Source organism: Dama dama, chromosome 11, assembly GCF_033118175.1.
Source record: "Dama dama isolate Ldn47 chromosome 11, ASM3311817v1, whole genome shotgun sequence".
In the NCBI taxonomy this organism is placed as follows: Eukaryota; Metazoa; Chordata; class Mammalia; order Artiodactyla; family Cervidae; genus Dama; species Dama dama.
In genome coordinates this window covers 7,580,968-7,595,196 of record NC_083691.1, presented here as the reverse complement: position 1 = coordinate 7,595,196, position 14,229 = coordinate 7,580,968, and the positions used below count along the sequence as shown (strand labels likewise).

General features: G+C 53.3%; 1 protein-coding gene and 1 long non-coding RNA gene across 5 annotated transcripts in view; one reads left to right on the top strand and one right to left on the bottom strand.

Moving 5' to 3' along the window:
- Positions 1-61: 61 nt before the first annotated feature.
- Positions 62-11,571, top strand: LOC133064420 (uncharacterized). The gene is made up of 2 exons (XR_009694631.1): positions 62-324; positions 10,830-11,571. It is a non-coding gene; the product is annotated as an uncharacterized LOC133064420 (long non-coding RNA).
- ZER1 (zyg-11 related cell cycle regulator) overlaps positions 4,249-14,229 on the bottom strand; it is a 30,359-nt gene continuing 20,378 nt past the window's right edge. For all 4 annotated transcript variants that reach the window (XM_061154481.1, XM_061154479.1, XM_061154480.1 and 1 more), the window contains 7 exons: positions 13,270-13,311; positions 12,991-13,110; positions 11,899-12,014; positions 11,086-11,274; positions 9,937-10,034; positions 7,723-7,825; positions 4,249-5,938 (listed from right to left, as the gene is read on the bottom strand). In XM_061154481.1, the coding sequence (XP_061010464.1) occupies positions 5,881-5,938; positions 7,723-7,825; positions 9,937-10,034; positions 11,086-11,274; positions 11,899-12,014; positions 12,991-13,110; positions 13,270-13,311 (726 nt within the window). In that variant the 3' untranslated portion in view covers positions 4,249-5,880. The remainder of the gene's footprint in view (positions 5,939-7,722; positions 7,826-9,936; positions 10,035-11,085; positions 11,275-11,898; positions 12,015-12,990; positions 13,111-13,269; positions 13,312-14,229) is intronic.

Below are 14,229 nucleotides of genomic sequence, written 5' to 3'. Positions count from 1 at the left end.
GCGCGCGCAGCCGGTAACTCCCCCAGCTCCACCCCCCCCCCCCCCCCCCCGCCCCCCAGCATCCAGGTAACTTTCAAAAACCGAGCTCCAGTCCGAGTCCCGCTCCAGTCCCGCTGGATTTCCACCACCCGCTCCCTGGCCACAACCTCACGCATGCGTCCAGGAAGATCCAGGTGTTGTGACTCAAGGTGGCAGAATTGCGCCCGGTTCGGAGATGAGATGCTCGAAGACTCAAGAGAGGCAGGACTAAACCAAAGTGACTTCCGGGTGATAACTTTACCATTTTCAGATTTTGCAGACGGGATGAGACCAGAGTGGTACGTGGTACGTGGTAGCAGATTCTGACTATGAGGGTCCTGACTGGGTCAGAGCCGGAAATCCCAGCACTGCCCCTTCCTACCTGTGTGCGCTTGGGCAAGTTACAAAACCACGCGGAGTTCTGTTTCTGTCTGTATGATGGAGATGATAATAGTACCCCTCCTCAGGTGGTTGGAGGACTAAATATTGGAAATAGTGCCTAGTACAGGACTGACTTGTCGCCTCAGCTCTAAACCAGCACCTACACCCAATGACTGGCCCAACCTAGGGTTTCAGGCTAATCTACCATAAAGCCTAGTCATTCACTGCTTACATTCCTTTACTGTGTTCCTAGGGCCTTCCCCATCCAGCCCTGCCTTTCCTCCCACTGATACCAACATCCACCTTCCTCCATCAGATACAGTGCCCTCCTGACTTATGACATTTGTTGTTTTTGTCAGCTCAGCATCCCCTTTTCTGTTGGAGAACTGACTCCATCCTGTGTGGATCTGGAAGAACTATGTCCCTCACTTTATAGGGTGGTGGGAGAGAGACCGTGGGCATGTGACTAGAAGGCAAACATGGTCCTCAGCTCATTATTCCCAGTGATTGGATCTAAGTGGTGGGCATGTGACTTGGAAGGGTCAATCAGAATAATTCCATGAGAGTATGCTATAGATGCTGAGAGAGAAAGAGGCATTCTTTTGGATCTCAAGCATGAGGAATAGGATATAATGGCAATTGGCAGCCCGTTTTATGCTATGTGGTGAGAGACTCTGGCGGAAGAGGAGGCCAACTATAAAGAGATGTAGAGATAACCAGCACTGAAATAGGGAGTGAGAAAGTCTTTTTTTTTTTTAAGATATTTATTTATTTGGGTGTGCCGGGTCTTAGTTGTGGCATGCAGGATCTTTAGTTGCAGCATAAGACATTTTTAGTTGCAGCATGTGAACTCTTAGTTGCGGCATGTGGGGTCTAGTTCCCTGACCCCATGTGGGATCTTCTCGGACCAGGGGTCAAACCAATATCCCCTTCATTGGCAGGGGATTGAGCTCAGGCCCCCTTCACTGGTAGTGCAGAATCTTAGCCACTTGACCACCAGGGAAGTCTGGAGAGATGGTCTTAAAAACATGGTCTGAGCCCCTAGATCCAACTGTTACTAAGGCTGATCTTAACACCAGATTCCCAGTTGCATTAATGAATGAAATTCCTCCTACCTTTGACTAACTTAGGTAAGTGTTTGAGTGTCTGTCACTTGTAGCTCTGTCTTAATTACTGCAATGGTTGCATGGCTTAGTGTGCCAAGTGGGGACCTCTACTAATTGTGGGACTTCCCTGGTGGCTCAATGCTGAAGAATCTGCCTGCTAATGCAGAGGGACACTGGTTTGATCCCCGGTCCAAGAAGATCCCACATGCCTTGAAGCAGCTGAGCCCGTGAGACATAACTACTGAGCCTGTGCTCTAGAGCCTGAGACCCACAACTACTGAGCCCACATGTTGCAATTACTGAAGCCTGCATGCCACAGAGCCGTGCTCCGCAGTGAAAAGCCTGCACATGGCAACGAAGAGTAGCCCCCACTCACTGCAGTGAGAAAGAGGAAGCCCACAAACAGCAATGAAGACCCAGCACAAACAAAAACAAATTTTATTTATTTAGTTTTTTAATAAATTTTAAAGAAGAAAGAATCCTGAGGATTCCATGAGTCAGCCGCTATACTGGTGTCAAAGATTAAAATAAGGTTGAACATTAGTTAAAGTTGTAAGGACAGATTTTACTCAGTAATATACTACTGCGGTAGGGAACAGGATCCAACAAGAACTGAATGTAACTTTGATTTGTACAGAGGTGATTGGGTATTTTAAAGGGAGAATGAGGGAGTAGAGATGGGGAAGGGCAGGGGCTTGATGAGACTCAGGGAAGTGAAGACTTGCAAAGAGCGGGTTAGGGTAAATGCTCATTAAGCCAACTGTGTCTGCTAGCTGGCAGCAACTGAAGTTAGGCTGCTGTCCTCCCTCGGAGACTGGGAGACAGAGGCCTGATCCTTTCTGATGATTACATTTTAAAGGGATGGCTTCCAGGTCCTTGAGAAAGATGCTGCTGAGTTATAGGAGGTACAGATACACCTGAGAGGGACAGAGGAAGCATTCACAACTTTGAGCTGTTTTTAGTAAATGCTCTAAGAAAGGCTATTCAGGTGTTAAACAGCAAATTCTTTTTTTTTAATATAATTTTATTTTTTTAATATTTGGCTATGCTGGGTCTTGGTTGCTGCATGGACTTTTCTCTAGTTGTGGTAAGCGGAGGCTATTCTCTCTAGTTGCAGTGGCTTCTCTTGTTGCAGAGCACAGGCTCTGGAGCGTGGACTTCAGCACATAGGCCCAATAGCCTCAGCTCCTGGGACCTAGAGCACAGGCTCAGTAGTTGTGTGGGCTTAGTTGCTCCGTGGCACGTGGGATCTTCCTGGATCAGGGATCAATCCTGTGTCTCCTGCATTGGCGGGTGGATTCTTTACCAGCGAATCACAGGAGAAGACCCAAACAGTAAATTCTTTTGGCAGCCTGGAGGTTTCTCAGGCAGGCGCTTTAAGTGGGGGTGTTGGGTAGCGTCATCTTCCAAGTGTGACCCAGGGCTCTTAGAAACGCTACGTGTGAAGTCAGAGAAGGGAGTGGATGAAATCCCTGGAGCTGAAGAGTTTGTAGTTTTCATAGGCCGAGGCTGAGGCCTGGTGGAAAAGAGGGCATGGAGCTGGCTCCAGTCTGGTCTAGCAGAGAATCTCTCACTGGGCGCTGGCACGTGTGGGAAAAGGTCCACCTGATCTGGGACCAGCGCCTGACTGTTCTTGGGGAAGAGCTCTCCACCGTTGGGTGCGGCCTCAGTACTACCTCGGGGGCATGGAGAGCACTGCTGAGAGTTACTCTGGGACAAACAGCTGGTGTAAACGCGGACTCTGCTGGGCAAAGCCCAGTCACCTCACAATTTGGCCCCGGCGCCCCTGATCCTTCCCTCTGCGGCAGCCACGGGGGCCACTTCACGGTTCTCCCTGAAAGGCCCTTCCCCTGGCAGAGGCCCTCTGTCTAGGACCCTCCTTTCCCTGGCCCTCTACAGCCAGGCCTGGCAGCCTTGTCTTCTTGCTGGATTCAGCTCGAAGGTCTCCCTTGTGAGAAGCCTCCCCTGCCCGCACCGGGACACTGTCCTTGCCTGCAGTCCTGCTGGCCCGCCTGAGGGGCCTGCTCTGAGTGTTCCCTTCTGCCCGCTCCTCACACACCGTCGTCATCTCGTATTTAACATTTGTCTCTACCATCAGACAGTTGCAGGCAGGGACCCTGTTGGTCTGTGGCCAGCCAGATCCTCAGTGTCTGGGCACAGGGGTCTGGAGAGACTGCAGAGGAAAAGCAGGTGTTCCAGCCCCATCTGCTACTGCCGAAGAATGGATGCTTTTGAACTGCGGTGTTGGGAGAAGACTCTTGAGAGCCCCTCGGACTGCAAGGAGATCCAACCAGTCCATCCTAAAGGAAATCAGTCCTGAATATTCATTGGAAGGACTGATGCTGAAGCCGAAACTCCAGTACTTTGGCTGCCTTATGCAAAGAACGGACTCATTGGCAAAGACCCTGATGCTGGGAAAGATTGAAGGCAGGAGGAGAAGGGGACGACAGAGGATGAGATGGTTGGATGGCATCACCAACTCAATGGATATGAGTTTGAGTAAACTCCGGGAGTTGGTGATGGACAGGGAGGCCTGGCGTGCTGCGGTCCACGGGGTCGCAAAGAGTCGGACATGACTGAGCGACTCAGCTGACCAAACTGCCGCCTGTCCCCTTGGGCCGGGCCCACAGACTGACCCAATGCACCCTCCCGTCACTGCTCTCGCACTCCAGGCCCACCACCCAAGCCGGCCCAGGCCCCCTCTCCATGGCCCCATCCCTTCCACAAAAAAAAGACACTCTGCTCTTTTCCACTTTGCACAAAAATGTATTTCTGTGACATCCCAAAGTACAGACATTTACCCGGGCCCCGGCTGGTAAAGCGATGCGATGTGAGCTCTGCCTGGGGTCTGGCGCAGGCCACGTGAGCATGGAAGGGGGGGCAGATGGGGCCGTGTGCTGAGCAGAGGGGCCACAGGGCAGCTGGCCTTTCCCAGGGCTGGGGTGTAGGGGAAGACCCCAGAGGAAGAAGGCCGGGTGCCTCTCCCCTGGGCTGCTCATCCTGCCTGTTCTGTCTGGAGGCAGGAACGCCAGGAGAATCGGAAGCACAGGCCCAGCGAAGGAGGGACGAGAAGCCACCCTCTAAAGGCCGCCTGCAGTCAGCTCTGCTTCCCAGTCCCTTGTTCCAGACGGGGCCTCCTCCCTGCTGTCTGTGCTGTGAGAAGCAACTCGGAGTGACGTCAAGGGAGGACCACAAGGTGTTTTTGAGATACATCTGTGTGTCTCACACACTTCTCTGAAACCCAGCGAGGAGGTTTCCAAGGGGAAGCCTGGGGGCAAGGCGGGAGGGGGAGGATGCTGGTCTGGAGGTGTCTGCCTGTGGCCGCCAGGGAAGGCTGGCTTGGGGATTCCCCCCCTGCCCGCGGAAGAGGTGTGGGCTCCTCTGGGCCATGGGGCAGGCAGGGGTAGGTGAGGCAGGCTCAGTTCTGCTGGTGGGGTGCCTGGGCACCGTGGGGGCTGCAGGCTGATGAGGGATGAGGAGTGAGAGAACCACCCTGGCCCCGGGAGGTGCTGGCTTCCAGGGTGGGAAGCAGGTGGTGGGGTGCGCAGGTTCCGGGTATGTTTGGCGGAAGGGGCAGCGGAGTCTGCCCGGGTTCTGACCAGCCCTGGGCTGGGGCCTTCCACAGCCTGGGGCCTGGTGGGAGACTAGGACGCAGCCTCCATAGCAGCGTGGCCTCAGGCAGGCCTGGCCAGAGGGCAGCAGAGCCACTGGGCGCCTTGAGGGCCCTCTGGGGCTGGGACTGCCTGGACCGAGGCAGGTACGGCTCACTTCCTCACCCCAGAGGCCCACAGCCGGGAGCACCAAGGCATTGGGGAAACCCAGTGGGGTTAGTTTTTAATCCCCAAACCCCATCAGCTGCACCAAGAAACCTAGATGGCGTTCTCGGGCTTCAGTGGGCGGGTTAGGAGGCTGGAGTGGGCTCTTGGGGGCCCCACTGCCTCTCCGAACAGGAAGTGAGGCCAGCGTCGGAGATTACAGGGCACGGGCCAGACACTCACACTGTTAGAGGCATTTAGTCTGGCAGGGGTGGGAGTGAGTGTGGCAGCGATGAAGGCTTTGAAAGTAGGGGCTTGAGGATGGCCAGGGAAGCTGCAAGGACTCAGGGGGTTATTTCTTTTGTTTTTGTACAGAAATCATACACACAAAACTTCACACTTCCTAACCAAAAAAAAAAATAATATATATATATATATATATATAATATATATATCTCACTAATGTTAAGGAAAAGCGTCGGTTGTGCAAAAGTTCCCCTGTGTCCCTTCGTCCAGTGGGAGGCTCCCCGGGGCGTGGGGATCTGCCAGCTGGGCGGCTTGAGCGCGCTTCCTCCCGGCCTCGTGGTCCAGAGCAGTGGCGGGCCGTGGAGGCGGAGGCCTTATCTGGACGTGTCCATGTTCTCCTCTTTAAAGTTACTGCAGTGCTCAATAACCTTGCTGGAGACAATGGGGGAAAGAGGATTGGAGGGTGGGCTTGCACTGGGGTGGGCTCAGCCCCTCCCAGCTGATCAGGCTGCTGGATTTGTTGGCAAATGTTAACCATCATGCTGACACTGAATGAGATGACATGTGCCAAGTGGCTGGCAGAGTGGCTGGCGTGTGCAGGGTCCCCAGGAAATGGTACTTGTGGCCATGAATACCTTCAGCCCCCTGTCCTCCCCAGGCCTCCCCTTCCCATGTCTCAGCACCAGGGTATCTGTGGTTAGGGGCTTCCCTGAATCAGCTGAGGCCTGACCCCCAAAACCTTCTGATCTTTTTCAGCAACATCATCCGTCACTTTTTCTTGTCCACCCAGGCCTTTTTCTTCCCCTGAGTCTACTGGTGGTCCCCAAACTCGTTGCACATGAGGTTCCCCCAGAGATCCTGACCCAGCAGGATCTGGGCAGGTCTGGGTAGGGCAGCTGTGCCTGCCCACGGACAGGGGCTCCACACCCTGAGGGGCGGGTCCCAGCGCAGCGCTGGGAACCACCCCTCATCCTCAGCGGACAGTCTCCCTCCCACTCTCTCTGGCCCTTGGGAACTGCTGTCAGGTGTCATCCTGGACCCTGGAGAGCCTTCCCATTCACACTAAGCCTCTGGGCTGGTGGTGGGAGTGGTGTTCACTGCAGCCTCTTTGTGCCAAAGAGGTGCACACTGCCTTTTAGGAGTTAAGGGATGCCTGGGTGGGACAGGACTTGTGGACTTCTCCTAAGCACCCTGCCCTCAGGCTGGCCAGCTCAGGTACACAGCTAGGTCCTACAGAGATTTCAAAGTGATTGGGGTAGGTTATGGGTCAGTCTTAGCCAGTGCTTCTCAAATCTCCTGGAAGCTCTGTTGACAATGCATATTGTCAACAGGCCCACTGCCCAGACCCACTGGAAAAGAAAATCTAGGGTAGGGCCTGTACATTTTTAACAATCTTTTTAGGTGATCCTTTGGGGAGATTAAGTTGGAGAACCACTCATTTTACCATTCTCAAACTCAGACAAATCTGTCAATTAAATGTTTAAAGCAGTGCCTTTTGCCAAAAATAACTGCAGAAACAGCCAGTGAGTCCTTCTTTGGGGAGACTCTGAACTCCAAGGGCCCCCCCCGCCCCCTCCACCCCACCAGGACACTTTCTATTCTACACTGTCTTTAGAACCCGGGTAAACTTAACTACGTCCCCTTCTAGAAACGGATCCTGGAGGAAGCATGGTTGCTACTGATGATCGTGACACGCAGCGTCCCTAAGGGTCTTTCTTGTGCACTGATGGGTGTGAGATTCCAGGAGATGATATTTTAGACCTGGAAGTGAAAACCACAGAGCAGCGGAAGGCCTGTGTCCAGGACCTCCACGTTCAGAAACTCATGCATTCTGCCCAATCTTAGAATGTATTTTACCACACTGTGTCCTTTCTTTAGTTGGAGTGTCTTTGGCCAAAAAGAAGGACAAATTCTGTTCTGACTTGCTAATGCCCAGGGATGAGAGGACGGGATTTGCTGGGAATAAAGTAAAACAAAACTTACAAATGAGGGCAAGGATGCTCTGCTCAGAGCTGGACCATCTAGTTCCTGACCACGCAGTGGCCATCACGACACTCAGGGAGGCCCCAGCTGGACATCAGTATGCTGTCCACCTCCACTCTCAGCTCTGGGTTGCCCGTGGGAACATCAGCCATTCCCAACCACGAGAGGGCCCGGCTGTGTGTCCTTGGCTCCCCCAGTCTAGGCTCCAGGCAGAAACACTGCCAGTCGCTCACCGGGCCATTTCCTTGGTCTCCTGCCGCGCGGTCGCCATCTTGATCATGTCCTTCAGGAGGGGCATCCCGCCTTCTTTGATCAGTAGAGGGCAGTACTTGTCCGCTGTGGGCAGGTAAGGGCAGAGAGCACGTGACCAGGGTGGGACTTCTACCAGCCTGTGGCCCCGAAACCTTCCCCTGCTCTGAGGACGGCCCTCCCAGAAAGGGGGATGAAGCCTTGGGCCTGAGTGAGGGCAAGGCTGCAGGAGCCATGTTGGCCCAGCCCCAAGGCCAAGTTCCTGAGGCCACCTGGGGGAAGTGAGGGGTGAACCCCTTGGGAAAGGCTCTTCCCTTTGCTACATGGTGGCATTTCCCCCAAATGTCACCCAGTCCAGCCCCTTCTAGTCTCTGAGAAGTGTTTGTAAAAACAAGAGCTTCCTAAGCACCGCCCCCAGGGTGTCTTGATTCAACAGATCCAGGAACCTGTATTTATTTGTACTTTTTTTTTTTTTTTAATTTGTACTTTTAACAAAATATCTCCAGGTGATTCTGGGACCAACCGGGAGGAAACCACCAGGCCTGCCCACTGCGGGGCTTCATGGTTCACTCCCACGAAGAACATTCTAGGGCTCGGGATCCAGGGCTATATAGACACTCCAGAGAGAACACGGGCATTTCAGTGGCCTTCTAGCAGCTGTACGGTATAGTACAGTATACTGGAGCTATTATCATCTCCATTTAATGATGAAAGAGCTGAGGTGCAGAGAAATGAAGGAACCCACTCGAAGTCACTCGAGGGCCCTGTCTGAGAGAGTCCTGGCTCAGAGCTCTTCCCAGCTGCCACGCTGCCTCTCTGAGGTAAGGTGCTACTTTTTAGTAAGACTAACCTCAAGGAATAAAAAAAATTGGCTGAGCTGGTGTGTGCCAAGTGCTCTTCTCGGCACCTTACATGTCTTATTTCACAGCAATCCTATGAGCTAAGTACTATTAGCAGCCCATCTTAAATATGAGGAAAATGAGGCCCAGAGAGGTTGAGAAACCTGCTCAAAGTAGCACAGGCAGTCTTCCCCCAGGGCCTGCCCTCTTTTTCTTTTTTTCTGGTTTGTTTATAAATGTTTATTAAAATGGAAAGCTGTTTGTTCATCTCCCCCATGAGCATCCATCTAGCTGCCTGTCACCTGGTAAGGTACATGACTGCTGCTGTCATAAATGCTTTTGGAATCTTCCAAATAACAACATATCTGCCTTTGCTTAAAAAAAAAGTCCTTGTTCCATGCCTTGCAAGCCAACCCTTCTCTTTACACCTCCAAAATGTTCACCCCAAGCAAGCTGTCCATGGATAAACACATATACGCAGGAGCAAACAAGTTGGTCTGGACACATCAAAGTCTCAAGTCCACACCCTTCAACTTCCACCTAATTCTGTGGAGGGCCTGCATCCTCGTCCCCTCTCCTGCCAGTTAACAGAGCAGGATCCGGGCTCCAGGGCTCAACACTTTCCCCTGGTTCTCTTTGCCCACCAACCTTATGAAGTAGGCATCATTACCCCCATTTTACAAGCCCCAGAGAGGTTAAATTGCCTGCCCGAGATCACACAGCTAGCAAAGCAGAGAACTAGGGGGCGAGCCTGGTCTGCCATCAGAGCCTCTTAGTGCTGCACCCTCCTCCTCCTCTCCCCAAAAGGCACTGAGCAGAGACTCAGTTCAGGCTCTTCTCAGGGAGGGTGGGACTCTCTCGGAGAAAATAAGTGAGAGTTGTTTTCAAGTTCTCTCCTGTCCTCTTGGATGTCTGGTTCCTCAGGGGTTAGTTCTGGTTTGGGCTGGTCTTACCCTGCCTTACAGAAGGCACAGAGATTTTTATTTCTTATTTTTTTGGTTGCGTGGTATAGCAGGCAGAATCTCAGTTTCCCGAGCAAGGATCGAACTCATGCCCCCTGCAGTGGAAGCACAGAGTCTTAACCACTGGACTGCCAGGGAAGTCACAGCATGGAGATATCTGACTATTCACTCATCTGAAGCAGGAAATATTAAGAAAGCTGCGTGTGTGGGGTCTCTGGATGGGCCGGCTCATCTGCCAGGCCTACTTCTGCCGATGAGGCAGGAGCTAGCTATGCTGCTGTGTCCCACTGATGCCAGAAAGCAGAGGGGATGGGGGTGCAGACACCGACACCAGCTCTCACAGCGCTCCCACCCGGATCAACACCGATGAGGGAACAAGGGGCGAGCGGGTACTCACGGTAGACAGACACCAGGTTGTAGAGGGCCCAGGTGGCCCAGTGCTGGCTGACTGGTGAGATGCCCTGGGGAAGGAGGCGAAGAATTGGCTCAAATGACCTGCAGGAAGAAAAAACAAGGTTATTTTTGATGCTGGGCATTGGCGGGGTGCACTGGGGGTTCCTCCTCATTGAAGGGTCTCATGGACCAACAATCAGCAGGATGGAGGGGACACGGTGGGGGGTGGATATATGGTCCTTCAACCTGCTTCAGGCTCCACAGAGACAGCTCCCTTGTGAGAGAGGTCATGAGCATGAGGGAAGGAAGAGGAACACAGATCAGGTGGTGCAGAGACAGGGGACGGCGGCAGGGAGGAGAGCCCCCGCCTGGGCCGTAGGGGCAGAGGATTCTGGGAAGGAGAAGATACTGTGACTGCACTTCCCATCACGGCCATCTGGAGTCACGGTCAAAAAGCTTGCAAGATGTATGTGCGACGCCCTCCCCCCCTCCGCCGCCCGCCCCCCGCCAACCCTCTCCCCAGGCCGTTGATTCCACTTCCTCTCTCCTCTGAACGGATGGTAACTGGAGCATGGGCAAAGCCACGAGCACAAGCCTGTTCCTCCCAACATGGGTTTTCAGCTTCAGTGTTAATCACTACACCACGGCCCAGGCGCACATAGAAAGTGACTCAATTATACAACAGGGGAGGAGACCCATAGCTGTGACTGGAAATTCAATCACGTGATAGTCAGACTTGATGCCTGCTGGATGGAGGTGGTTAAATCCGTGCACAGAAAACTGGTGGAAGGAGAGAGGCTGGAATGTTAGGGGGATGCTCTTTTCAGGAATGAATGGTTTCTGTTTGTTTCCTGTTGTTTATGTATTTTCTCCTTTTTTTTTTTTCCTCTCCCACAGCTGAACATGGATTGAACATCTGTGAATGGCAGGCTTAGCATACACAGGTGTTGATGTGAGGAAAAAGGCACCAAGCTGAAGAGGTGAGGTATGCGCCTTATGCGCACACCTCATGGACCACATGTGCACTCGCCATGGACCACACCTCAGTTAGAAAGACCCAACTCAGGACTAGAAGGGCAAGCAGCGCTGACCAGGCCTCGTTAGGGAGGAGCGGCCTGTCCCAGCACTGACCCCACATCCACAGCCCCCGCACCTGTAATTGATGTTTCTCCGTGAGTTGATGTCCCAGCTCTGGATGGCTGCCCACATGCGCTCCTCCACCTCCTCCCGCTGGGGTTCACAGATGCCCCAGGCCTCGGGCCCATCAAACATGATGTGGGAGAGGACGCCGCAGGCGTTGTAGGAAACCTCAATTCCATCTGCCTTGCTCTCCAGCAGGTTGCTGCCAAGAAGGAAGAAAAATGGAGTCCAGATCCCCAAGGCCCACTTCAGATACCGGCTGCCGGACTCCAACTCAGATTAGATGCCAGAGGGACTACTGATTTCTTTATCACTTATAATCCACACCCAGATGGCAGTTTTTTTTTTTTGGCTGTGCTGCACACCTAGTGGGATCTTAGTTCCCTGGCCAGGACTTGAACCCGGGCCCTTGAGACTGAAAGTGCTGAGTCTTAACCACTCAACCGCCAGGGAATTTCCCATGACTTCTTTTTCATTAAAAAAAATTTCTTTTTGGCCATGCTGTGTGGCATGCAGTATCTTAATTCCCTGAACCAGGGATTGAACCCTGACCCCCTGCATTGGAAGCATGGAGTTTTAACCACTGGACTGCTAGGGAAGCCTCCCCTAGATGACTTCTAAAGGGACTCTGAGGTCATTTAAGATAAGATATTGCTACAAGGGGACCATTTATGGAGGGCTGAAAGGATAAGAAACTGCAAAATAGAGTGAAGGTGACATTCCTAACAGAAAACTAGGCTGATAGCAGTTGTTACAATTGAGCAGTGACTAGAGCTCTGAGCATCCTGGCAGCCAAGATGAAAAGAGAAAGGCGAAAAGTACCAACCTGAAGACACTGATGAACTGGGAAGTCATTAGCTGGGGCCGTAGCTCCTTCACCTCTGCCACGTTCCCCAACAGTCCCAGCATATTCCGATGCAGCTCCTGCTTCTCCGGGAACTCCTGGCAAGATAAGAGCCGTTGGGGTTAGAGCAGTGAGTACCTGATTCGTGTTCGATGCTGGTAACTCACTCACTGGAGTGAGTACCTGTTTTGTGTCCGATGCTGGTAACTCACTCACAGGAGTGAGTACCTGATTTGTGTCTGATGCTGGTAACTGGAAGCTTTACGAGCATCTGTCCGGCCATTTCTACTGGACAAAGACAGAGTGCAATTTGCTGCCCTCCTACCTCCCAGTACACCTAGGACACTGCTGGGAACCCACTACAGGGGGTTAAAATGGTAGGGCTCCATGCCACAAACTCAAAGGCTGAGTGTGCAGACCTGACCTATAAAATTGTGAATGGGACAAACATGATTCTATTTACCAAAACTCAAAATATTAAGCTTTAGGGAATCCTTTTGGAAACTACAGCAAGAAAATAAAGAATGAGTTTTAGGATGAACAGGCCATCCTACTGGACATGATTCTGTCCAGTAGACACACCAATGGATTGTGGTCAGACCTGGGCAGTTTGAACGACCACGCCGAGAAGCTCCGGTCTGGGTTTTTCCTTGGAGTGTGTGTTGTGTGTTAAGTCACTTCAGTCCTGTCCGACTCTGCAACCCCACGGACTGCAGCCCGCCAGGCTCCTCTGTCCGTGGAATTCTCCAGGCAAGAATACTGGAGTGGGTTGCCATTTCCTCCTCCGGGGGATCCTCGCAACCCAAGGACCAAACCCATTTCTTCTGTCTTCTACTTTGGCAGGCGGGTTCTTTACCACTAGCGCCACCTGGGAATTCCCTTGGAGGGAGGGCTCTAAGAGAGGCCCAGCCAGGCCGTCTGGGCCAGGGAAGACCTCCACAGCACATCCTGGGCTGGTGGGTCTGAGTGGACCCCACTGCCCTTCCACGGGAACCACAGGGAGAGGGTGGCTGGGGGACCTGGGGTCAGAGAAGAGGCCGAGTGGGGGTCTGGCTGCTGCTGGAGAGGCGCTACCTTCAGGCAGTCCAGGAAGAGCTTCATGCCGTTGAAGTTGAGGAACATCTCGCAGTTGTCGGGCGTCTCGTCCGTGATGTTCCACAGGGCGCTCCAGGAGAACTCCATCACCTGGTCACACTGAGGCGGGGAGAGGGCTCAGCACAGGTGCGCCGGGAGGGGCCCGCAGGCACCGGGGGGGGGGGGGGTCCCCGGACAGAGGCGCACACCCCCCAGGGTGAACCAGTCTCCTCTCAGCCGAGGGGAGGGGGCGGGTGGCTCTACGAAGACTTGACTTACTATCTTGTCCAGCAGCTTCTTCTGAATCAGCTTCAGCATGGTCTGTGGGCAGAGAAGAAAACTTGAGGGGGGGTGGCGGGAGGGCCAGGGCTTCAAGAGCTACCGTGTCCTCCCAGAACCAAGATGGAGGGAGAAGTCAGTTACCCCATTCCTGTTAATACTTCCTGACGAGACTACATCTGCCTCTCTAGGCACTACCCTGGGGGCCCAGTGGTTGGGAATCCGCCTTCCAATGCAGGGGACGTGGGTTCGATCCTTGGTTGAGGAACTAAGATCCCATATGCTGCAGGGCAACTAAACCCAAGTACCACAACCACTGAGCCTGCCGCAGCTAGGAACTGACACAGCCAATTAAGTACATAAATATTTCAAGAAACAAACAAAAAAATCCCTGCCTCTCTATTTGGGAGGCTGTTGGAAGAAGTGTGACCCACAGACCCGGTACTTAGCATTAGGAGGCCTGGCTCAACCTTGACCCGCCTGGCTTTGGGCACAGCCCTCCCACCCTGTGGACTTCAGCCTCCCAGCGATGACTGAAAGGAGACTGGAGGTGCCTCCCTCATTCTTCCCTTCCTTTCTCCAGCAGATATTGATGATCTCCCCCATTGTGCACCAGGCCCTGTGCTAGGAAGTGCTGGGGACAGGATGATGGAAGGATGTAGCACGGTGTCTCCCACCCAGGGAGGAGGCTGACGTTAAACAGCTAGTCCGTCAGATATTTCTTTAATCCCAGCTGCAAAGACGTAACAGGGGCGCCTGGTCTGAGCAGGCAGGAGTGACTCGTATAGTAGGACGTCCCGGGACAGTGGAGGGGCTGGGAGAGGATGAGAGAGAGTTCTAGGTGGAGGAACTCTAGGGTCAGAAGCAACGTTCACTGCTAGGATGTGAATCCGAAATCCACCCTTTTGGCAGGGGGGTCTGGAAGAGAGAGGGAGGGGAGGAGGGAAGGGCAGCCCCCCT